The sequence below is a fragment of the Balearica regulorum genome, chromosome 3 (genome assembly GCF_011004875.1).
Source record: "Balearica regulorum gibbericeps isolate bBalReg1 chromosome 3, bBalReg1.pri, whole genome shotgun sequence".
NCBI lineage: Eukaryota > Metazoa > Chordata > Aves > Gruiformes > Gruidae > Balearica > Balearica regulorum.
The window spans coordinates 124,628,904-124,654,921 of NC_046186.1; the positions used below are offsets into that span (position 1 = coordinate 124,628,904).

At 38.3% G+C, this 26,018-nt stretch overlaps 1 protein-coding gene across 1 annotated transcript in view; it reads right to left on the minus strand.

The window, feature by feature from the left end:
* EML6 (EMAP like 6) overlaps window positions 1-26,018 on the minus strand; it is a 115,358-nt gene that overhangs the window by 12,449 nt on the left and 76,891 nt on the right. The window contains 16 exon segments of the mRNA XM_075749891.1: window positions 1,053-1,261; window positions 1,983-2,156; window positions 2,529-2,549; window positions 3,806-3,904; window positions 4,512-4,641; window positions 5,836-5,914; window positions 16,857-16,983; window positions 17,208-17,409; window positions 17,520-17,696; window positions 18,334-18,422; window positions 20,166-20,297; window positions 20,568-20,720; window positions 21,973-22,114; window positions 22,745-22,872; window positions 23,606-23,717; window positions 25,076-25,278. Coding sequence (XP_075606006.1) covers window positions 1,053-1,261; window positions 1,983-2,156; window positions 2,529-2,549; window positions 3,806-3,904; window positions 4,512-4,641; window positions 5,836-5,914; window positions 16,857-16,983; window positions 17,208-17,409; window positions 17,520-17,696; window positions 18,334-18,422; window positions 20,166-20,297; window positions 20,568-20,720; window positions 21,973-22,114; window positions 22,745-22,872; window positions 23,606-23,717; window positions 25,076-25,278 — 2,177 coding nt within the window.

Genomic DNA, 26,018 nt, shown 5'->3' on the forward strand with positions numbered 1-26,018 from the left:
GGGATTCAGTGACACATACTTGAGGAAGAAAAAAAACATCCTGCCTGAATGACATATGCTAACGAAGTAGAGTTCATCTGGTGGGTTTGAAGGTGCCCCTTACAGGACGTTAGTGGTGTTATTTTAGAAAAGAAAAGCTCTATTGGACTGTTTCTGCTTGGAAAGTACAAACAAGCAATGTGTTTGTTCTAATATTGCATGCTGCTTTTTTAATATCACTTTTGGGGTCTTCAGTGTCCATTCCATTACTCCTCTTTAAACTGCAATAATGCCATCGGAATAGAAAGAAATGTTTAGTATTAAGCAATTTTCGACAACAAAGTCGCTTGTTTGGGCACAAAAATGAGGATTTGGGAGCCTAACTTTATACGTTAGTTCACATTTCACACGTTAGTACTATTGTCCAGGGTGGATAATTAGGAGCAAGGGATTTCTTTGAACGAGCGATGTGTATAATTTATGTTTAACCTTCGCAAAAGTAATTTCTGTGGGGTTTCTGGATGAAGCAGAAGCTATTTCAGCATCACGGTAAGACCGCTTTTTCACTGTTAATATGCATTGCTTTCCTTAACTGTGAAGTCTAAAGCACAGTGCTATGATTTCTTAATGATCATACCGGAGAGTATGATCCTTAGTGGGATCACTAGCATATGTCATACCAAATACCGTCAGCGGAAGAAAGGGTTGCAGAGCCCGTACACAAAATAATGATATTACATTTTTCTAAGTTAACCACTGAAGTGCTAAATAACCAGCAAAGTAAAAAAAAAAAAAGAAAAAAAAAGAAAGAAAAAAGCCATGGCAGCTGATGCTGTAGGTATGCACAGACAGTAACAAAAAAATGTTCACTAACAGCGAAACCCAACCCTGCTTAGAAAACTTCCACGAGGATCTAAAGGTGTACAAGTTTCAAATTAAAAGTTTAACTAATAAGCAAGAGCTCCGTGGTCTCGCACTGTCCGCGCTGTACTGGATTTCAACAAAGGACATTGACACTTGCAGTTTTAATAAAAATGTATTATAAAATTCTGTAGCAAGTAATTTGAACTCACTGCTCCGAAGGCAACAGAAAGCATGGTTTGCATTTTGGCATCTTCCATGGAACCAATGACTCCTTTCTTATAAAGCAAAGCACTGCCAGCTAATGTCCAGAACTTCATGTGTTTTACCCCAACAGACACAAACTGAGTGTCTGAATCTGGGCGGAACTCTACAACGAATATCCTCTCCAGGTGTCCTCCCCTGCTAGCAACTTTAGCCCCTGTTTTAATTAGGAAAGGATAAAAATAAAGTTAAATTTACCTGCAAAATTAAGCTCTGATACGATTTTATAAAATCAATTGACCTGGTACTGGATTAGAGAACTGTGTCCCAGACGCTGAAAGCTAAGCAAATCCCAATGTTGTGTAGTGCATCAAACATCTTAATTCATGCAACCTGCAAAATCCCGGGTTATTCCATCACGTCTGACAGGTTTAGGAAATACAGATTTAGGTCTTCACATCATAATTTGTCTCCTTGGTCAGTGGAATAAGACACAGAAATTTTGTATCTCAGCAAGGAGTTACCATCCGGTGAAACGCCCAGGGAAACATCTAATGGGCTGAGACACTTCTGTTCTCCCCTCCACCATTTCTGAAGATGATAATTCTTTTCTGGAAATGACTTCCCAAAGGCCTATCTATGGCATGGAATTTAAAGTTCAAGTATTTTAGAAAGAAAAAGAACACACTTTAAAACACTTTCCTTAATTTCATGGAATTTTATATTAAACAACATTCTTCTATTTATAATAGAAGTTTCAAACTCATTTTCTTATTCATATTTTCTAGCACTTTCCTATCGCCTTTAACTCTTTTTGTGACCTAGGGAGCCCTGATACTCAGAGTAAGAACACAACTCTATTCAAAGACTTGAAAGGAAACACAAATAATTGCGCGCAGTTCTCTTACACTGAAGGAACACGATTTTTCCGGAGTTACCTTCTTGCCACCTCCACACCGTGATAGTATGTTCTGGATCAACTCCCACTGACACCAGGAGTTTGCCGGTTGCACTGAAGTTGACATAGTTGACCCCTTTGGTATGGAAGCAACGTAGCATTGAAATCGTTTGCTTACTCATAGCATCCCATATATGAATTGTGGGAGTTGTACCTACGTGCAAAAAGATGTGTTAAAAGAGAATTAATTCAGCGTCGGGAAAGCTTCAATGCAAAAAAGGCATTTTTCAAGAACATTTAACCTAAACAGACACTGATAAGTTGTGGGGTTTTGGTTTGGTTTGTTTAAGATTAACATTACTCAACAGAAAATCATAATAGCTTGCAAAACACAGGGGGAAATCATTGTATTTCATGAAGTAAGACAAATTCTAAAAGAACGACATAACATTTATGAAGAGCCTCATGCAAAAGAAATTGTCTGTAGATGTTTCACTTGTATCCGTGATTCACACAGATACAACGAGGTAACATGAAACTTTTACATAACTCTGCTGACTAAAATTCACAAACGAATCAGCCTTACCTGGAAATTCTGTCATATCACCTGCATTTTGAGAGCAATGGCAAATGAGGAAGCACCAAGGGAAAACAATAGGTGAAATAAGTCATGTTTCTAATGCTGAAGTGCTGGCATCAGCACCAGAAGGAAAAAAAATTAAAAATTCGAAAATGGATATGGATTAAATCAACAAAACAAATAAGCAGGAATATTGTTGAACTTTTTTGGGTATATTGGTTTTTATACGCAAATATCGCAACAATATTTAGTACTATTGAGGTTTAAAAATGATATTTAAAAGAAATGCTAAAGACATGCAGCTTTTAAAAATCATTAAATGTAAAAGTGAATCTGTAGTTACACGGAATATCAACCAAAATCAGAAACACTGATTTCGCGGGCTCTCATTGACAGACTAGCAAAAGGGCCTTTAGCAGTCACCTCTTCCGTGCCATAGAAATCAGTATGTTGAACTGGAGCTCTGACAATACGTACGGATTTTTGTGTTTACTCAACATTCAAACCAAAATGAGAGCACTCGGTACAGGTGGCAGAGATGGCGTGTCAAGGTGTTCATCTACTACCACTTTCTGCCCCCTGTTCTGTTACTTTTTACAGAAGTCATGGACTTGAGCGTCCTTCCAGGATGACGTGAATTCGAACGACACCGTTCTTTTTTCATGAATTCCGGTGGTACGCTGCCTTAAGTGAAAGGCCACAGATCCTTCTCAAGGACAAACGACCCTGCGTTTCCCATACAACGTTTACTCCTGCAAAGGGAACTAGCGAATCTAACAGGACTCTCCATGTAAATAAGAAACACATATGGTACATATGGTTTCACAATGGGCCCCTTACATGTGTCGTGACTTCTGTTGAGATTTCACTCTGGTTTTTTTCCTTTTCCATAGAGCTTTTGTACATCTGCATAGGAAGCTGTCTTTATTGTTTTCTCACTGCTAAGCATTTTACTGCTAAACAGTGCCTTGGATACGGGAAGGAAATTCTATAAATCTTATGATTACAGATTAAGGAGATGATTTAGTGCAGTTTATCAAAGCTTACTTTCTGAAATATGATTATACTATAATTAACTCTAAAATCCAATGAGTCACAATCAGAGATGAAATTGAAATCATAAGAAAATCCTGAAGCTTGATTACCTCTTTAAAATCAAAGAAAAAATTTGAGAACAGTAACACTGGCACGTCCTGGTAAAATTCCTACATAGAAAAGCCCAAAATAAATCAGTGGCCCTGATAATTTTTAAGTAGAACTTTGGTATATGGAGGATCACCTACCGATTTGGCTGGTAGCCACAATATTTTTATACTTTGGGTGTTGATTCACGGTTAGGCAGAGAATGTCATCAGTATGCTCCAGGTAGAAACTCTGACTACCTAATAAAATTCAAACACGATTTTATTCACAACGGTATCAAAGAAAGAACCACCAGTGAAGCAAAGAATATTCAAGCACCTTAGGGCCAGACAAATTTTTGGTGTTTTTTCTCCTCTTCTTACCCAAAAGGCAAGGAACATTTCTACCCCTTCCAAAGAGCAACTTGCTCACACTGTATTGCACCCAACTGTTCCCTTCCCTGGAGCATGACTCTGCTAAAACGACTCAAAATGAAACAATGGATGTTACTGCTCCTAACATTTTTGGGGTACTAGTCATTGCAGAACCCAGGCTCTCTCCTCTAAGAAAGTCATTCCTGTGTCTTCAGCGTGGATTTTAGCAAGGCACAACTGCAGAAACAGAAGGTTTTTATCACACTTCCTAATGTGATACCTGCTGAAAGGAACAGGATGGCTCCACAGGAGGTCTTGGAACAGGAGAAACTGTCAATCTGATAGAATAGCCATCTAATTTTTTTTGCATTATTTATCAAGATGCCAAACGTAAGAAAGTTACAGGAATGTTACAAAGTTAAGACTTTCAATCAGAAATATTTTACTTATACAGCATTTTTTTATCTCAAAGTATTGTTTCAAGTTGAATTACCAGTAGAAAGATTTTGAACTATGCCTGCTGCAGCTGTGTGGAAAATAATATCAGCACCATCGTTTAGGTAATGTAGGTTGTTGCGACAATCAAATCCTCTGTATCCAAAAACATGGTCTAAAGCCAGCTCCTGGTCAAGTAAAACACAAAGAAAAAATAAGAGTGAAATGAAAGAAGAAACAAGGACATTACATCACATACACACAATTCTAAAGTAATTACATAAGCTACAAATATCTTGTAGAAGCAATAGAATAATTCAACAATAATTAATCAATTATCCCTGTTGTTCTGCTAATTTATTGGGGCATGACATTCTCACAGACTATTTACAATGCTTTAATTGGTAAGGAACCGCACTTATATTATTTCTTTAATAATTCAGCCAGGTATAAATGTTTTGTTTCTGTAAATTTCCATTCAAAATATATACAACTTACAAAAAGGTGCAATTTTATTAATCTTCCCATCGCAGTTTAAGAGCTGTATACGGTATCAAATATTTGCAAATATCTTTAAGAGTCTTCAAAAATCATTCTCGTAAACTACCAAGTTTTAACAGACCAAATTCTGACCTTAAAGTCATTCTAAGAAGCAAAGGTAGGCTACAAGTAACTACAATTAAAACATGAATCAGAGATGCAATTTCAGCTTACAATAAGCAATTGCCAAGGAAGTTTCCTCCAGAAAAACAGTCACGGTTAATGGATTGTGGTTAAAGTTGCTTTTATAGCCCGGAAGACAGACTTAATGAACCTGTCCTAAAGACAGTCACAGCTTCCTTTGAACAATCTGAATGACATCAACAGGCCAAGCAATTATTGCAAATTGTTCACACAGACCCCAGAATATTCCGTGTTCAGCATATTACACGGAAATTCCAAAAAGTCGATGGGGGGACCCTACACTTCGGGGAAAAAAGTATGTTGCCAAGTAAATGAGCAAATTTCATCATTCAAAAATCACGTGAGGTTTCATGGGTGAGAGCGCAGTTTCTGCCTGTATTCCCTCGGGGTTGCACAGAGAGCGCGGGCTGTGCCGTGGGTGCACATACACCTCCGCTCTACCTGCCCGTCAAATTAAGAGACTACTTTTGGATTTGGAGAGATTTGATCTTGCAGGTCAGCTTTACCACCCTGAATCTGAGTTCTTGCTGACAGAGGTTGCTGCCATCACGTCCGGTGTTCACCACCAGGGCTGAAAGCACTTTCTAGAAATTTCTTTCTCTTCTACCTATAGGTGACTTTAGCTGCTCTCAAAATAGGGATGAATTTCACCCAGCAAGCATTACTTCTAAAGCAACTGAAAAAGTATTAAGCCTGACCTCAACCAGTTTCTTTTTTTTGTTGATATTGTTCTTTTGCAGTTTTTCAGGTTGAGGGGCAGCTCTGCTAACTGGTGGCCTGAAACAAACATTTAAAAAAGACGACAATCAACACCTTGGAAAGCAAATCAAAACCTTCAAAACACAGCATATGTTTTGTATGCAAACAGGAGCTGGCCAGTTGCAACTATAAGAACTTAACGCCTGGCTTCTTTCTAGAGTTGTACAATAAACTGACTAAAATCATACGCATTTTGGGGGAAAGAGCAGAAATAACATTGATGTAGATTTTGTGGATGAGTGGCAGATCAGACCACCATACAGCAATTTTTCTTCTTAAATCATAGTGATTTAAATCCATGGGAAAATCCTTGAATACTAAATGATAGTAAATTGTTGCTTTCAGAAATGACCAAAAAGATTTTCTATAGCTGTCAGCTGACCTTTCCCCAACCTTGCCTCGTCTGAGAAACTCCGTCACAAAACCTTGACAAGACTTTATTAAAATCCTCTCAAAAATCACGTTGGAGATAAAATTATTACATTTTAAAATGTACAAGTCATTCATCCATGTGAATTTAACACAGACTAAGGCCAGCAAAGCATTTTTATATAATTAGTCGCTAAAAGTAACTAAAAAGACAAATGCAGAACGCAGACTGAAACAAAATTTGGTTCGTGCAAATGGCCTTTAAACACAGATAACCTTCACTGCTACTATTTGACTTGATCCTACCAAGAAAAAAAAAAAAGAGGAGGCACAAACCTAAGAGGAGGGAGCTCAGCCTCCATGACCTCACAAAATCAAATGCCTGCTGCACAGGCTCCACTTTAGATGACGCTTCTGTTAATTGAAGCGTAATGATTCTCCCTTTCTGTTAACAGAAATTCACGAGGGCTAATTCTAACCCTGTCCACAGCAGAACAGAGCCATACAAATTGCACCGGCTTACTGGAGAATTTAGCCCATAGAAATCTGGCCTAGATACTTGATCATCTTTTACATAGAAAATGGATCTTGCTAGAAGGCTGGGGTAGAAGTGGTGATGGCAAAAGAATAAAAACAGGTAGTATGGGTAAATGCTTGCTCTAAAACATCACTTGATGGCTGCTCTCAAGAACGCAAAAACCACCCCATTGCATGCCTTTAATCTCCAACGGCAGATTATGGAGACGGGGTTAAACAACAGTGGGGTTCTGCGAGTAAAAACAAAATGTCTGGCCTCAGGTTTTTAATAAACACTCAAATTTGGAAAGCGTTCCCACAGTTTAAGATTTCAAAAAGGTGCGAACTTGATATACATTATATATACTGTGAAAATTAGATTGTTCTTGTCCTTATACTCTACCTACCATTAATTCTCACTTTGCAAAAATCAATTGCAGAAGAACAAAATCCCTTTTGCTTAGAGGGAGCTGCTTTTTCTGGAATTGTATTTTTTATGGAAGGTATTAAAGGCAACAATTGACCAAATGCATAGCTAGAACGCTTACTGCTACTCAGCTAGAATACTTATTGCAGGAGTAAGTAGCATGAAAGTCTGGGCTCTAAAAAAGACAGACCAAAGCTGGAAGTAAACAAACTAACCCACTTCTCAAGCAAACAAGCAAACTCACTAAGTACTAGCAACGTACATTAACAGGTGATCGTGTGACATGAAAAGAGTGAAAGAGTTACCTTGATCCCCTTGTAAGCAGCAAACAAAGCCAAGTAAGAAACTTAATACAGTTTAGGTGTACTTCTGACCACTTTACTCATGCACAAGCATTTTTAGAGTTGATCAGTCATTCCTTTGTGGCACAAAACATGCTATTCAAGCATGCCAGCAAGAACTAAAACAGAAATTAAAGAGTGCACCAGTCTACAAATTCAGAAACACCATACGCCAGCATCCCTGGGTATACTCGGAACTAAAGAGCTACAGCATGGAGGAAAAAGAGGAAGCTGCATCCACGCTTCCTGCACACTTTGTACTGAAGGAGAATGTGATTCCATGTGTTTGTTTATTTTCAGGTGCCTGACAGGGATGGAAACTGGTAGAAACATTTTGGTCTCATAAGCACTGTTGAGAATTTCACACAATGGAAGCTTGTTTTCTATCCTAGTTCAGCCTGCAATTTAGCCTCATAATTGTTCAGTGGTAGGCCAACTTACGGGACAGCTTGTACTTTTTTGTGCACAGGGAAACAAGTACCTTTATTTTCTCTGAAAGTGGTCAATCAAGTCATGTTACATAACGGCAGCGGTAACTGGAGCGAATAGCAGCGCAGTCGACAGCAGAGAAGGGGTGGAGGAAATTATTACAAAACTTAATTCTCTTACCAAATAAAATCATTATGTGACGCTCGAACTGCGAAAGCTATTGCCGCCCAGATTTACTAGGGCCTTTAATCATTGCTTATGAAAACAATAAATCATTTTCTTGTATGCTTCCTGCTCTTTTTTCTGTTTTAGCATAATTTTAAAGTGGATCATTTTTACATTTCTTTACCTAGGAATATCAGTTAAAAGTTTATGACAAGAGCAAGCCAAAATTTTTTATGAAAGCAAGAGAACACTACCACTATGACATGATTGATAATCACCAGATTGTAAGCATGAGATTTAATTTGGAAACATACACAGAGACACATACACTTTTCTATATATCTATTCACAGCACACACAAATACAAATGTTGTGTGCATTCATATATACATGTACATGTATATATACACACGTATGCATCCATTGCCTTATTATCATCTTAATAAAACAAATGTAAAGCAGCATCAAAGTTGTTTCAATTTTAACAAGCCTGCGACTACACCTCATTTATTTTGATACATAAGATGGCAGCGTCAAGACAAGAAACTTTCACTGTAGCAAATCACATAGATTTACCCTTTTTGACCTATGCAATCTGCATTGCACATTCACAGCAATCTGTGCTTTTTCTGTGCTGTGCGTTATTAGTACTTACTTGACAATTCCCTGCCTCCAAAGGAAAGCAAGTTAAAACATAATACAAGCATTAACGGTTTCTTTCCAGTAATTTAAAATAAATGTGCTTATATTACGTTATGGGATGAATGACTTCCAGGAAAGATAAGACACAGTCAGACCTGAGAGGGCTTGCAGTTCTTTAGATACTGTGAATACAGCAAATAAAATTTCTGTTACTAACGCTTATCTTGACAATATGCTTACACAAGTATGCACGGTTATAAATCAGTGAGCTAACTCCAGATTTAAACTAACAAATCTCACCCACTGCCCTCACGGGTCTTAACGCAGAGACGTAAAAAGGTGCAAGTGACAATTCCTTCGCCCTCACCTATCTGAAGTGGCCAAGGCCAAGGAGCAGAAAGAGGAGCCTAAGTCACGGGTGGGGTGAACAGGCAGCGCTAAGACAGAGTAACAACATGGACACACCGAGAGCTGGCTGGGGGGGAAGAGGGAAGACAGGGGCACCCTGAGGGAGAAGAGAGATGTGATCTTAGGGAACGGGGACAAAGTGCGCGTGGGAGGAGTTAGATCCATTTAGAGGGAAAATAAAGGAGAGAAAAAGCAGACCAAAAATTGTCATGATGAATTCCACAGGACGGGGATAACCAACCATGCTTTGAGAGCACACGGCACAATTGCTCTCTGATGAGAGACGCTATAAACTGGTGAGAACAGAAACGCTCTATTCTGAGGCCAACGGGAACAGAACTGGATCTTCACGACGCTGCGTGAAAGCAACAAACAATGAGGTTTGGAGTGGGGACAGATGGACAAAAATGTCCTGACACGGAGGAGGTGCCGGGCTGGGCTCAGCAGAAATGGGTAGGGAAGCAGCTGAAGAGCCCAAATGGGAGACTAAGGTGGGCATTCACGTGGCTGCTGACGGGAGAGGGAACATACTTGGTTGCTACACAAAAATAAAAGTGAGCAGGACTGCTCCCCAGAGCAGAAAGTCAGGTTCAAAGAGAGGTAAGACAATCCACCACTGGTAGGTTTGTTTGGACAAGTGAATTAAAAATCCACGATTTAAAAAAATGTACTGTTCCTTTCAGAACAAACGCAAAAGCAGCTTTTAAAAGTACGCTTCCACTAGCTGACAGGAGGGGGGCTCCCAAGTGCCCTAAAACTGCTGCAAAACTCCTAGAGCTTTGAGAAGCGATTAAAAGATTTTGTCAATTCTAAACCCTCGGATTTTCCCATCCCAACATACATAAGAGTTTTATACACAACTTTTCCTGCTGTTACTCTTCCTTTACGTTTTGTAGATAACAGAAGACAACAAAAAAGAACAGTATTCAATATGAAAATAGCCAGCTCTCTAATACAGTGGATCAAAGCAAAGCTGAAACAAAACTAGAGGGAAACATCAATTGTAATCTAAATTATTTTTAAAAGCATAGCACTGAAAAAGCCTTAGCATAGTTACAATATTTATGATTTCACATGTATGCTGATGCACTCTTTAAAAGAAAAAAAGAAAAGGTATTGCAAAATGTATGGTGGTGATAGCCAGTTTTGTATTTTATAAGGGAAGCTAGTCATTGCATTCACATGTCATTCTAGTTCAGTCTCCAAACGTGAAACAAGCAGAAAAGCAGATTAATAAGAAGGATAATCAGTTCTGAATGAAATCTGGAGGCCTTTATTTTTTAACAAGTTTATCGTTCTAAACATCTTGTAAAGCTGTTACACTAAACAACTATTGTAAACAGGCTGGCTGTATTCCATAGAGACCTGTCACACAACATACACTGGACAGACAAGGCTGGCTGGAAGATCCCTCAGCCCCCTTTGCCAAAATCCACTTCAAGGAACACGCTGTAACATGCCTTAGGCAAAACCTAAAGTTCTGCCTGAGCTAAAAAAGTTTTGAACACCTCAGGTAATGAGATTCCAGGAGAACTCTCCCCATATACTACCAAGGCATCCGAATCACCCCAACTGCAGCATATTCTGGCAGGTCGGTCTCTCCTTTGGCTTCTCTCGGGGTTTGTGATTGTGTTTGAGAGGAAGAGTCTCTTCCATTTGTTTTGTCATTCTTTACATAAACTCCGACATGTTTTGAAGCTGTGCTCATTGTTTAAGTAAAAACATTCAACCAATTGTACTCAGAGAACTTTTGGGCTGGAGGTAAAACATAATAGGGAGATAAAATAGCATCCTTTCCCTGCGTAACAAAAACATACCAGAAACAACGCTTTGTCGATCTTTCCTGAACTACAACCTATACAGCAAGCCTCAAAAAAAGCTGAATATTTCACAACAACCTCAGTGCGGAGAGCGCTGGAGTTCAGCGAGAGAAACTTTGGTAACACGTTGTGCACTGTGACGGTATTGGCATCCCTCAATTCCACGCCCACTGAGTGTCACCGAAATGAGAAGTACCTTCGGGCCAGCTTTGTGCTGGCCTGTAGGAGAAGTGAGATTGACTCTGAGTTCAGTAGGTTGGCAGGGACTGTAAAAATACCAGTCACAATGTGTTCAAGCCTTGGGGACAACTGTGATGAAACCAGCATGCTGCCAAATACATTTAGGATGTATTAACTTGACATCATGCTGTTGAGAAAGTACAAGTGAATATTCCAAAGGATGCTACTCAAACAGGAGGTGTCTGCTGAAATAAGCTCAGAGATAGAATCGTAGAATGTGTTTTTCCAGATACATTTTGAGTAGTTCTCACCTACACATAAATACAACACAGATTCACATTCAAAGCTTTTACACTGCACCCACCGAAGTGTGCCATGTAAAAGTGCACGAACAAATTTTGTAACCATATGTCAAACAATTCAGTTTGCGGTACAAAGGCTTGTACTCGCCACTTGTGGGGGCTATTTTGAAAGCTTACGTAATTCAGCTCATGTTGTTTTAAAGAAATAAATAAGCAAAAGAATAATATTTGAAGAGAGGAATTCCAACTTCTTAACCTTCTTTAACTTCTCATCATTATCAGAACATATGGTTACAAATGATGCATAACAACACAATAGAGAACAGGCTCTGAGAGAGAGAACTCACGGAGAGCGAGACAAGGCAGTATATGTTAAGAAAACAGAAAACTAGACAAACATGCTAATGCTGCTTTTTGTTTTCTACACATTCAACCTGCTTTAAAAGGTTTTCCATCACCAGGTATATTACAAGAATTTTCAGTTTATGTAGAGTCATGCAAATCAAACTACATGAAAGCTGCAAACATAGGATATATGTTAGCGGTTAGTAGAATGCAAAATGCAAATATATCTTTGCCTTTCGTATTAGTAACATAAATACAGTCGTCACGCAAGCTTGTTTTACTTCTTATTGTATAAATTCTTTGCCAGTTAAAATGGTCCCAGTTCAAAAGTTAGCCCTTTTCTGAAACGAAGCACGACTCCTACGTAACACACAGTATAGCTTACAATTGTCCTGGATTGTCTGGGACAGTCCCACCAGTGACCAAGTGGTCCCGCGGTGTGGGAGCACTGCTCTTGGAGCTCCCACCCCGCGAGACTGCTCCTGCAGCACCTCTCACTGGCACCCCGCTTCTGTATCATACAGGCAGAGCAAAGAAGAGGGTGCCGATCAGAGGCGCAACAAAGGAAGAGAAAAATAAGGTTGGGTGGGGAGGATAGGACGACAGACATGGAAAGGGAGAAGAAAAAGAAAAACAAGAAGGTTGGGGAGAGGAGAGAGAAACAACAATCAATTAATTATCTTAACCGAATGCACCGACTAATACAACCACAAGATATTTAAAAACTGTTCATCAGCTTCATCTCTCCTGTTACTTTTCCATCCTAAAGCTGTAACTGCTGACAGCAGAGACAGTAAAAATCTTGGATCCCCCACAAAAATACCAGACCATGGTTTATTTCAAATCCTGCAAGTAAAATTTATCATGTAACTTGTACGTTCCTCCCAGATATTTGCAGAATCATCATTATTTTCATTACATAAATGAACAAGACAGGAAAAGTACATTTGCTAAAGGGCTTTAATTTTCTTTCCTAAGGAAAAACCTTAATATTATCCCCAAGTTTGTCATATAGAAGGTTTTTTGCCCTTTGTAATCATGAAATTTCTCTGCCCAGTTTGCCTAGGGGCCTAATACTCTGGAGATCTGGAGAAGGCCAGTGTAATACAGATTTCCTTTTCATCTTGCTGGATTGTGCTAAGCACAAAGCACATGCAGTAATAGAGGACGCACAGCAGCTGCCTAAAGTCACAGTTATCTTGTATCGAGTATTATGTCAAATCTGTCCTCCTACTCCCTTTCCCATGATGAGAGAGAGAAGGGACAAGAATTGCTGGCTCCTCTCTTTTGACAACAAGACAGTAGAGCAAGTCTTTGTATTAATTTGTGGGCAGTCATTTGTGAATTGCTGACTCATTTCCAGAAGAGCAGTGTTTGTTGCAAAGCCTTCCCCTCACAACCCGGCACTGCCTGTATCAGCTCTCACCCATGCACTTGCAATCTTCCCAGGAAATACATCACAGTTCCTGAGATCAAACTCCTCCTGAATAGTACAATGATTTGTTATTTCTAGAGATAATGTACTTTGAGTTTTTCAGATTCACCACTCTTAATATTGCAGAAGCAGAGAGTCCTGCAAGCTTATTCTCACAAACACAAAGGTTAAACAGATGGAAATATAGCTATAATACAGAAGAAAATTAAACGGCCATCTTGAACCGAAACTGCCTCCTAGGTGTCACATAGTATCTTGGAAGCGTATTTGTATTGTATAAGCAGGGAAATAATTTTTTAAGCAACAATTTACCTTCTGAATATTACTATTTAAAGAAAGAAGCATAGTGAGCTTAAAGTCCTTGGCCCCAAGCAGCAGCTTAGAGCAACAGCCCCAGCTATTCCTCTCTCTGGCTTGAGCTGGAAGCTTGTTTTTCTCTTTTTTTCTTTTCTTAATTTAAACTTACTTTGTTTAATTCTGGGGTTCTACCCTCTATACCTGTGAATAAGTTACAATTTTTCCTATCGCAGACACACAATGAAAATACAGCAAGGGGGACATTTCTTCTTCTTAGATATTCATTGGAATTTGAAGTGGGCCAGCAGTTTTTCAGGTCCTGTGATTAACTCACAGCTACTAACTTAAATGGCTTTCCAACTTGTAACATAATTTTCAAAATTTACACGGTATGTAATCAATCTCAGAGTATTCACAGTATGCACGTCCCATCAGATGCACAATCCTCGGGGTCTTCATACAGACATACGGCACAATAACAAAGAGGAAAGATTTGGGATTTGGAATATTTTATTCAGACAATCTTCTCGCTCAGAAGACTACCAGTTTTTCCCACGTACCTGCCTGAAAGAGAATGGAATACATCCTCTTGGTTCCCTTCTTCATATCTGAAGGGACTGGGAGAGGCTACTTCAGCAGTGCCTTTTGCAGAAAACGTAAAGCTTTGTGAACTGGCTTCAATATTACTTGTTGCCATCTCACTCAGCCCTGTGCACAGAGATCTCAAGACTCCACGTCCTGAAGGCCTGCTGATTTAGAATGTAGGTTTTTCTGAACACTGACAGCTGAGTATTCGTAAGCTTTTAATTTTGTCTGGCTTGATCAACCGTCACTTTGGACCCTTGCAGGTGCAAACTCAGCCCAGTGCTTTCAGGAAGCTTTTAGAATATGGTCAGACAAATCCTTCATTAGCTGTGACACATTCTTTTGTATTTTCAGAAAGGATGAAATCTGGCACGGCTATGAAGCTTGCTTCATAATTCAGATGTCTTCTGAGAGAAGTCAGCTTCACCTTGAAGCACTCATAATTGGGAGTGTCGAGATTCTGCATAAATTGTGTGCATATTGGTACAACTGTGGCCAAAAATTGAAGTTTTTGACAATTGCAGTAGCCAACACATTAATCTCATCTTACTGCATCCAAACCCCAGTACCCTTCACAGCTTAAGGCCCTATCCCAGCACAACAGCCTCAGAAACTGCAGTTTTGCCTACATTTCACCATCAGATTTCTGCTTCTGTTTGACTATAGATTCGGGTAATTTATATTAATCTGATGAAGAACGGCAATTGAATGTATCTTTGCCTAACAAGCTATGTATGAAAAATATGAGATCTGTTGACAAATTTATCAGAACACAAATTCCAAATACTCAAAGATGTGATTATATTGAAGTAGCTGTAATTGAAAGAGGACATATAAAAAATGTGAAGAACAGTTGTGACTCTCTAGCAGAAAAGATGGAAAGGACAGTTATAAGGGTTTATTTTTAAGCTATTTTAAAATGAAGTACAAAACTGTTGATTACATAGAGTAAGAAGAAAAAAGATCTGGAGAACGTTAAAACCTTCCTTTTGCTCTCTTCAGTCTAGAAGTTGTTACGGAATAGATTATTGCTTTAGATGGGCTACAGTATGCTGTTTTCATGTACAGTCATTACGAAGAGACTATTATGGAAATCAGAGGCACCCTCACTGCAGAGGAGGTGTCTACCCATTCAATTAGGCCCACCAGCTACAAACAGAGTGGGTAGTGTGGAAACACTTGGGCATACCAGAGGAGCTTCCAGCTTCAGCGTTGCTTTGTAGCGTTGGATAGCACAAAGCACATTCTCCCTGCATTATGGATTATCACTGTTAGCGTGGCAAATAGGAAGGCTGCTTCATTTGTCTTGTTACATGTGCTGCTTTGCAGGTACTATCTGTTTTGTTAAAAAGGTTGAAAAAGACAAACTGCCTGTTCATCTTGGGGGGTGCCTTCCGCCACAGCAACACAGCAGGTTCAGCTGAATCAGCTTATGCAGCGTGGGACTGAGAATGTGGACAGACTCAGAAGTCAGGAAGCCTGAAGTGTATGTGGCAGACCGAGATACTCCTCTGAGTAGCAGGGTACTTGCTTTCATCAGACAGCAGACCCACAGCCAGGTTTCAGAGAAGGAAAGCTTCCTAGGAACCCAAAGGGACTGTGGCGATTTTCACTCCTGGACCAAAAATAGTGCTGAAAAGCTCCAGAAGAGACTGATGCTTATGTGCATATTGTTGGTAATTCACTAGTACAAAACAATTGTAAGCCCAGCTTAATCGGTCAATTAAACTCACTACAGTTACTTTTGCATCAAAGCAGAACAAAGCAGCTGGAAGGTACAAGGGATTCTGGTGTAAAACATCTGGTCGTTGTACCATTGGCACTTGTTATTTCATGTGTAGGCAGTATTTGCCCAAAACAAAATATTTTTTTTTTCTTTAACTCAATCGCGAAACATTCATGTTTATTAGATAATACACTACAGCTTTTTATAGTAAAATGGAGGAACAAAACCAAAATTATGAGTAAATGAGAAAATGGAAAGACATATCCTTAAAAGAAGGGGAAAAGAAATGGTTATGGTCCAACACTTTATTGAAAAAAACCCTCCACAGCAGTCCTTTTTGTCAGTGCCCAACATTGAGCAAAAGCAAGAAAACTCATGATAAAAGAATAATGACTTATAAAAAAGAAATTCTATCAAAAGAGACCGCATGGATTCACAGTTGAGTCATCAACTGGACCTCACCCTCTATGCTTAGCTCTTACCTCTTTTCTTTACTGTCCACTCCTCTACTGGTCTCTTTCCAGCTTATTTTTTTCAGAATAATTCACCCTAAGGACAGCGTGTGCCTTGGGAAATTTCAGCTTTAACAGTAACAACCTGACACAACTATAAGCAACTGACAATCTTTCAATAAAAACATCACCAAAAGCCTTAACTACAAAGTATGTACAAGCTCACCCCATCACAAACGCCCTGCTGCAGACATATGCACACCTACACATACTAATTAGGAAAGAATATAACTGCTTATGTGAGCAGCAGAAGAGAACACAATGGTCACAGGTGGTTTACTTACATATACATATTTTTCTCCATCACATTAACATGTTGTACCCTGTGAACACCATTTTAAACGTTATCTTGTGAATTTTAAAATTCCTGTCTTATTTCTAAGGACTAATTTTAGTTGCATGAAAAGAGATTCAAAAGAACACAATGTACATTTGGAAACGAATTCCTCTGTGTGACATACCTCTCTTCTACTGAAACCTCCTTCAGCTGTTGATGTGGTTTTGTCCCTTCCATTTCTCGGATGCTTACTGCATAGATCTTAGTGGTATAGTCAATTGCTTTTTCTCTCGCAACATCGCTATCGTAACCTTAGAAAAATAAAACATAAAATAAAACAAACTACCCTTGTTTCATAGCGGAAGAGTAGAAAACAAGAAGATCTGCACCAGTAAAAGGAAGGAAACAAATCCTACCAAGCTTTCCCTACACTGTGCCACATGAAAGTTTCTTGCCCACTTCAAGTTAAACACCTGCGTGAGACTCTGTGGAACGAAGACTAAATTAAAGACGTGTTTTATACAATCCTTTTTACCTCCATCCTCTTCTGCATCTGTGTCTGATTCTTCACTATCAACCAGCTTACTCTCCTGAATGCCCAAAAATTCTCTGGTCCAGATCATCAAAGCTGTATCAGCACCACCTACAGTCAGCAGCACAGAATCATTGTGTAACCACCGAACATTGGTTACCTGTGCGCTGTGACCCACATACTTCTTGAATTTTGCATGTTGGCCCTGTAGCACAAAGAATTCGCATATTAGCAGTCTGACATATTGCAAACTGTTACTTCCTTAATTCCTTTGCTCGTGCAGTTTCTAATCACAGAAATAAATACATTTTTTACCTTCACTGGATACGAAAAAAGCTTCACAAAACCAAAATCATCTCCTGTAGCTAATAGCGTTCCATCTTTTGTAAGACTAGCTGCATTTACAACGGTGACATCACTGTGCATGGGCCAAATTCCTTCACAAGTAGGACCAAGAACACACGTCCAGGTGTCCCACTCAATCTTCTCTATCTGCAATCAAAATTTCCCCAAAAGAAGTCATCGTAATGCATACCAAATACATACTAGTTTCGTGCATATATTTTTCTATGTTTGATATTAACTGAATTTTTTTAGTGATTTTTAGAAAGTGTTCACTGTTTCCAGCCAGTTAATACAAACTGCATATCTTCATCAAAAATGTTAAAACTATAAACATTCCCGCCTTCCCAAGGTAGAGCATGATTTGGATACAAATCCTCTCAAAGATTTTCTGAGGTGCTAAACATTGGCAATTTTGTAGAATTTTGTGTCACAAATAGTCAACATCCTTGAAAGCCAGGTCATATTGTTTAAAGGTGGTTTATAACCTGTATGCACACTGGTTACACAGAGAACAGGTGATTGTTCAGGAAAGGGGATTACAGGAAATAACTGCTATTAAACAAATGAAAATAAATTTAGAGATACAAACAGAAACTTGCAAGTTTGCATTTACAAATGCTAGGAGAGACACTATACAGAATGATTAAATAATTCTAATTCTAAGCACTGTAAATACAGTATTTTAAAAAGAAAAATATAGCATTTGAAGACAAAGTATGCTAATTTTCAACAGTCAAAAAAAAAAAAAAATCACAGTAAAAAATCCAGGAAGTGTAATTCGTACCTCAGCAATTCTTATAATATGCCTTTTCCCCCTTGGTGCTTCAAAAAATAGTTGTTCTTTGGCACCAGAATTGACTTGCAATAACTTTCCTGGATATGAAATAAGAGTTTATTATGAATATTATGAATTTTTGATTGAATTAAAAGATTTACGGGGGTACGCTAAGAAATTATCCTCCAGAGAGCTATTCATAGCAAAAGTAAAACAGATGCTGAGAATCACTCTCAGAAGAACCCTATACTCCTGATTCACTGCAAAAGTAAATTTTAAATACCATCCAACATTCTTAAGAAAAAATTACTGTCTTGCAGCAAATCACTTTCTTGCAGCAAGAAATATTTTGCTTGTTTCATCATCGTGATAATGGGAAGTAAAACAAAAATAAACATGTATGCTATTAATTTTCCTAACAATTTTGCAAGACAGCTTTGGCAAAAGTTAAAAAAAATGTAAGCTCCTGTCTATTTTGCACTGCCTAACTGGCACATAGTCCAGCTACACACCAAACTGTCCTTGAACATGAAGTTTACCATACCCATACAAATACTGTGACATTATGAAGATAATCCTGTATGTAACTGATAGTATGTTAGCAAGTATTTGTGCATGAAGCAGCAAAAAATGGTTTCAAATTCAGTTTTACAATATTTCTGATATAAGAAAATTAAAGGCATTTTCTGAATTTTTCAAATTACAACAACTATACTAGTGTAAGAAATCCTGTGGGGATTTATTATCATAAAAGCAGTTCTACAATATTGAAACTGCCTAACTGCCAGGGAAATCACTGTTTTACTGAGAAACACTGGATTAGATTATCTACTGATACGAACTAGTGCAGTTCCAGCGCTGCTGTACGTTGACTGGGTACCTCGCCCTTTGTTACACAAGCTACGTTCAGTCTGTTGGAATCACTGACAACAAGAAGTGCAAGACGGGACTACAGTAGTATCGCGCCTTTCCTGTCTGACCTGTATAACACAGCTTATACAGTTTAGTATATTAATCCATCACATCTAGAATTTCAGGTGGAGTTTCCAATAAATACCATGAAGGACACAAAGAATTTTCAGTTTTCTTATAATTTATATCTGCACATGTAACGCACCCAAGAACTGACTACTACAGATATACAGGTAGTAGCAGACAAATTGCTATTACTATGTGTACACCTATCAGTAGTCAGATTATCAGGGTTGTAAGCAGGCACACAGTGTCAGCTCAGCTGCAGCCTGGCTTACTAGCTCAAGAAGGGCACCCAGACCTGAACGGATTCTGAAAGGAGTTCAGCTCCTGTGTTGTCAGTGAGCTTGCACGACATTTTGGGGCTAGCGCACCAGGGGAAGCAGGGCTCAGACACACAGGTGGTTCCACACAGAATCATATTAGGGCTGGGAAGACTTATTTGGATGAGCTCGTTATCGATCCTGCTAGACTTAATTAGTTGTGACAATGAGGTGCTCTAACTTCATCGCAGTGATTGTCATGTAATGCTCAGCAAAGAAGAAAGGAAATCGGACATACAAGGTAGAAAAGAAAAATGTGCCACGCTCTACAAAACTATAAAAAAACAGGGCAAAGAAAAGCAATATTATGTTCATAAGTGACATTTTAGTCATATGTTGTCAGCACCGAAGTACCATGTATAAATGCTACAAGTGAGGATGAATTCCACCAACAAATGTAATTGCACTGAACCCATATGGTGCTTGATGTTGAAAAATAATTTGCATTAGTAGTTACAGTTCATCTTAGTAACTGGTACAAGAACAGTTTTCTGATATTCCATTTTATAGGCATTTTAAATCTGTATGTCTGGTCAAACATTTTACCTCTTGAGTCCCAGTCAATGTGTGTGATATAGCTAGATGCACCTTTACAAATGCCAACTCTTTTGCTGGTAAGTACATTGTAAATATCTACAAAATTATCATGGGAAGCCACAGCCAGGTACTTTCCCGATTCTGTAAAGAAGAGACACTGAGGTTATTAAAGGTGTACACATTATAATTATTATTGCTATGCATTTTTGCTACTGTAGTGCATCCAAATGCAGCGGTTAGGGGTCGGCCCCATTATACTAGGCTGCATACAACCATACAGAATTATAAAGTATTTAAATGCAGGGAATGCATATAAAGTAGTCTACCTTCTGAACATTCAATCTTTTGTCTTGAGGAGAAAAACAAACTCCAAGATAAACACTGCCCTTTCACCTTAGCATCTGATTATACCTCGTGAAAACTTTATATCTGAGATCATTTCCTTTCTGTGGTGAAAAGAGACCATGTCTTCAACAGTGTCAGCATTTACCACCAGGAAACTCCCATCGTTCAACCCTACAGCCAAGGCTTTCCCATCAGGAGAAAAGGCACAGCATCGTCCACCTACAAAAAAAAATGGAAAGGAGTATCTTAAGGTTTACAAACTTGGGATTGAGAAAACCATCAATAAACTACAACTGAAAGGTTTTTACATCAAGCATATACTTTTAAAATAGATGTGTTATTTATTAAAACAAATATGTGATAAGAGCACTACGATTAATGTTTTACTAAATGGGAATATACCCTCTGTGTAGGCTGTTCTTGAGTTGACAATGGTGATTTGATAAGTCGTGAACTGGGTTTAGGGGCAAATACCACCTTCCAACTACATTCTAAACACACTGATGACAGAAATAAAATTTAAAAAAAACAACAACAAACCCAAACAACCAAAAAAAAAAAATCCAACCCCCAAAAAACCCCATACAGAAGGGATATCCAGATGGAAAATTCAGAGACTTGTTATGGGCAGCATAACTACATGTCTTTTTTGGATACTACACTTGAAAGCTTCTTCGTTATATGACTGAATAATGGTTCCTTTCAGGTGGAACACATTTAAAACAGAGATGTACTACACTTCCTCCACTTACTTTTTGCCTCAATATTATTTCTGACCATACTCTCTCAATACAGCTACCCTCATCCATCCCTGAGTTAACCTCTCCAAAACATCTGATTCCTTTTTCCCTCAGCCAGTTAAGAGTTCCTGTGCTCTGGATCTGTCACTGAAAATGAAGCATGTCGAATTTACACCATAACATTTCCTGAAGGATATCAATGAGTAAACAAAATAAGAGTAATTTTTGAGAAGGCAGCATTGCAACATAGCTCATCTAATTTTATACACAGGAGAGGGCAGGAAAAGTGTTCGTTTTCAGAGAAGTTGGTATAACATGTAAAGTTCATATTGCCACTGAAGGCTGATTGTGCTCAACATGCAGAAAATTTTACATTTGTCTTTATAAGGAGTTCTTTTCATGTCAACCACAAATATGCTAGCCTTAAGTATTCTGGGGAAGGAAAATGATTCTGAGGTCAATTCATTCCCCTTGGAATCAGAGAAAAATAGATTAAAGTTCATTTTATTATTATTCATTACAATAGATTATAATCCTTTTTCTTTCTGCCCTTTTTCATTGACTTGACACATGCCAAAGACAATTTACTTCCTATGCTTCCAATTTCTTAATGTCTGTGTCCTCTTCCTACCTAATTAATGCCAGCGATGTGCACTGAAAGCAAAGATGGAACAGTTACAGAAATAGAGTAGCATTATTACTATCACAGTGGATGGCCAAATGAGAATTACCTTTTTTGAGTTTTCTCACTGCCAGCATGCGGTGCTGGGACGAAAGTTCCCAGATCCGTAGTGTTTTATCATCACTCACTGTTGCGCAGACAGGCAATAGAGGATGAGCTGCCAAGCCCCAGACTTCTCCTTCCATATGTCCCTAAAGGAAATAATTTAATATAAGAGAAAATAATGCATTTGGGTTTGTGTATTATGCTCTAGCACTTGCCCTGCCTCCTTTTAGAAGTCTCAGGCAATAAGGTCTTCATCATTTCCTCTCAAAAATTTTCCACAAAGATACCTGAATGTCTGGACTGTTTCCTCTGACAGCCATTTAAAATATACTCTTCCTTAGTTTCCTCCACTATTACTAGCTGTAATTCCCATTCTACCAATGCTCTCTATTCCAGATTTGAAATTAAGAGGAAATAGTCAGGCCCCACACAAGACTTTATCTGAAATCCTCATATAGGCTATCTCCAAGGTTTATGTAATTTTTTAGATTCGGGAGAACTTGTTTGCCCAACATATGCATATTTAGTTCTTTTAATCTTTCCTCAGAACTCAGTCTGCAAACTTTTTAATCACTCTTCCTGCTTTTTCTACATTTCCTTCAACTTGCATACAGCTTGCTGGCACTGCATTTCAAGGTTAAAGCATCAGCTCCTGCCTGAGCAAGGAAAGGAATGGTGGCCAACAGGATTAATGAAAACAGGAAGAAAACGGAAAAGTCTTATGATGTCTTGTATTTCTACAGGGAATATTTTCCTATGGAAGATCCATACAGTACCTGAACAAGTAGAGTCATAGGACCACTTTTATCAATTTCAAGTATCTCTCCATTTTTAGTTCCCACTAGTATATGCCCATGTCCTAGACTGATGGCTCGAATAGAGGGATTGTCTTCTAAAAGTAGACCTGAAGAATACAAAGATACTAATTTTAGGGTGATTTTGTGAAATCAAAAAGAGCCTCCTATCACCTATAGTTTATACAGTTTATATCCTCTATAATTAAAATCTGTTTAAAGTCATGAAGCATGAGATACACTTGCCTGATCAAACTACTAGATAATCCAGGGATTTCACTAATAGTTCAAAGGACTGGAGCTTGTGCTAGTCTGTATTGTGGCAATATAAAGATTGATATTTTACTGCTTTAACAGTGACAGTGTATAAGGGGTTCAGATGCTCCAGCAACACGGACATTAATTCTGTGATTCTCTGTGAATATCACCATCCAGACTTCCACAGTGATGCCTGGGGAAGTACAATTTAACAGGTCTTTCCAACTCATAGGGACCCTGGTCTCACTACACAAAATTTGGCCAGTTGAAGAAGCTAGCTGCTAACCAAAACAGATTTTGGAACAGCCAGACTCACAGGCTTGTGACATTTCTTTTAAAATCATTTCTGCAGTGAAAACAAAGCCAAATGTCATGGAATAGAGAAGGAAATAGCAGAACAAACTATAAATAGCAAAGATTGTGTGAAATACAATTTATATCAATCAAAACAGAAAATTCCAGCACAGAGTAGTAAGTAGTATATTACTGGTCCCTTTGTATTCTGGTAAGATTTGACAGCTATTACTGCCATTTTACCAGCCTTCATGCATATAGTCCTTATTAAAACACACTGAAAAATAATACCTTTTGAACTAGCAGATAGCGCTGCTCTTTTAATAGCATATGTCTTCAGACATCTTTCAAACATATCATCCCAGAGGGCCACAATTCCATCTTTTCCACCAGTTACAAAACCCTGTATGATCACAGTATGAAGACATATACAAACGTCAGCACTCATATATTAACATTTAAAAAGACATGTCCAAAGGCAGCAGAAACTCTCCCCTTGCATTTTATTCATGTCTCCAATTAAAAATACTGGAGCCTATACCTATGAGGGGAGGAGATTTAGAGGATTGCTTTTCTAGGGTTATAAAGACTTATAACCATGCAGAGTGCATACTATTGTAAACAGTAACCCTAGACCACAACATTTTTCTGCATGTGGAACAAACAATGGAAAAATATGTGCTTCAACCTTAGAAGAGGCAATAGCTGGTAATAACAGCTTCTCAAGTTATTCCAAATTCAATGGATTCAACAGATGTGCAAACTGAGTTCTAATAATGCATAGGGACCAATTCTTTGATTAATTCCCTTGGTAGATTATCTGTGCCAAGTAAATGCAAAACACAGCATAAATAACTAACCAACAAAAACATAAGTGAAGATGATGTTCAGAAGATAGAGTGCCAAGATCAAATAGAAAAATTGATAGAAAAGCTAGGAACAATCAATTAGGGCCAGAAAGAATTGAGCCTCAGGGATCTTAACTGATCTTGATATATAAAAATGTTAATAGCTAATGTTCTTCTCAAGCTATACTTTTAAAGTTGAAACTATAATCTCAAAAAGGATATTTCATTACCAACATCTTCAAATTGCCAGTGGCTTTCAAGTGGCAAAACTTTGCCCCAATCTCATTTATGTGATGTCAATAATACATTTTGCCATAGTTTCTTTTAAAGATTTATTGAAGAAACTGAAGGAAAATACTTTCAATATCTGGAATAATTAACTCAGAAAACCCAAACCCTTGGATATTTGAAGTCTTGCTTGCATAAGATAGAGTGATAGTATTATTAAAAAATCCATGTTTCATATTTTGGAAACTGATAATACAAAAATATTTTGGGGATCAGGCTGAAGAGGCAATGAATGTTACCTGTTACTCTCCTGTAGTTTACAAATATGAAAGTGGCACGCATGAGCACAGAGAGAAATAAATTCTGTATATTTAGAGGTCAGAAAGCTATTGGTCAGGTAATGAGCACCTATAACATGGTGCTCACAAATACATGTCTATTAAATAACAGAACTCATTAATATTGGTTTTGTGATTTTAATCACATTCAGATTCAGCCAGTGCAACTTGTTTTCTGTTACTGTTTTGTTTATTAAAGCACCTTCAATGTTAGTGCAATGTAGAACAATGTATTGCTTACCTACACGTGTACAAAACCTGAGTAACTTCATTAGTTATACTCTTCTAAAATCCAGTATTGCAACAAAAATTATAAAGATGAATGGATTGCATAAGAAGATAAATACCTTATCCAATGCATGCATGGCAAATACAGGTCCATCATGGGCTTTCACTGTCTTAAGCAACAGAGTATCCTTCCAGATATAAATGTCTCCAGTGGCAGCACCAGAAAAAACTAGATCTTCTATTCGCCCATACGAAACACTCATCATAGTTTCCAACTTTCCAGTAGTTCCAAATGTTCCTCGTTTTGATGTAAAGCCTCCACCTGCAATATAAACAAAAGTCTTTTTATATTTCGTTTTGTAGCCATAGTGCTGTAAAGGACAAATGTCTTGACCCCGTCATCTCTTGTGATTGCCTAAGACATAGTAGATAATAGAAATACTGAAAGCATCGTGCACAAGGAGAAAACATAATAAAAGAAAGTCAATCTAGTAATGACAGTTTTGAAGCAGTACAGGCTCTATTTTTCAGATTGCTATTTCCGAGCAAATGATAAATTTTGGTGAGGAACTGTGTAAGAAGAATTAATGCAATGGCTGGCAGAATATTTTTTGCACAGAACAGCCTGCCAAGCTCCTGCCAAGCTTTTTCTTTTTAGAGGTGACCACAACTACACATGAGATACCAGAGGTTGGTTTTAGTTGTCCGCTGGCAACCTGACAATTTGACAGCAGTTTTGCAGCATGAACGGCAGGATTTGTTCCTCTTCTGATTGTCAGAGAGCCGAATTGCCACGGCCTTACTTTGATTCAGGCAGCAGGAAGTAGCCATGTGTGCCTGTGAATCAAGTGCTCATAGACAAAAATACACATGCAATTACAAAATAGTATAGGCAGTGGTGTCCTTGCTTCAAGTCATCATGTATTCCACAGTTAACACCAGACTGATAGTCCCAATTCCAATTATACCATTTTTATTGCAAAGAGACTATTCTTGGAGTAAGACATTGCTTAATGCAAATTCCTGTAATAGAATTTGGCAAACAGCAATGCAATTCTATTT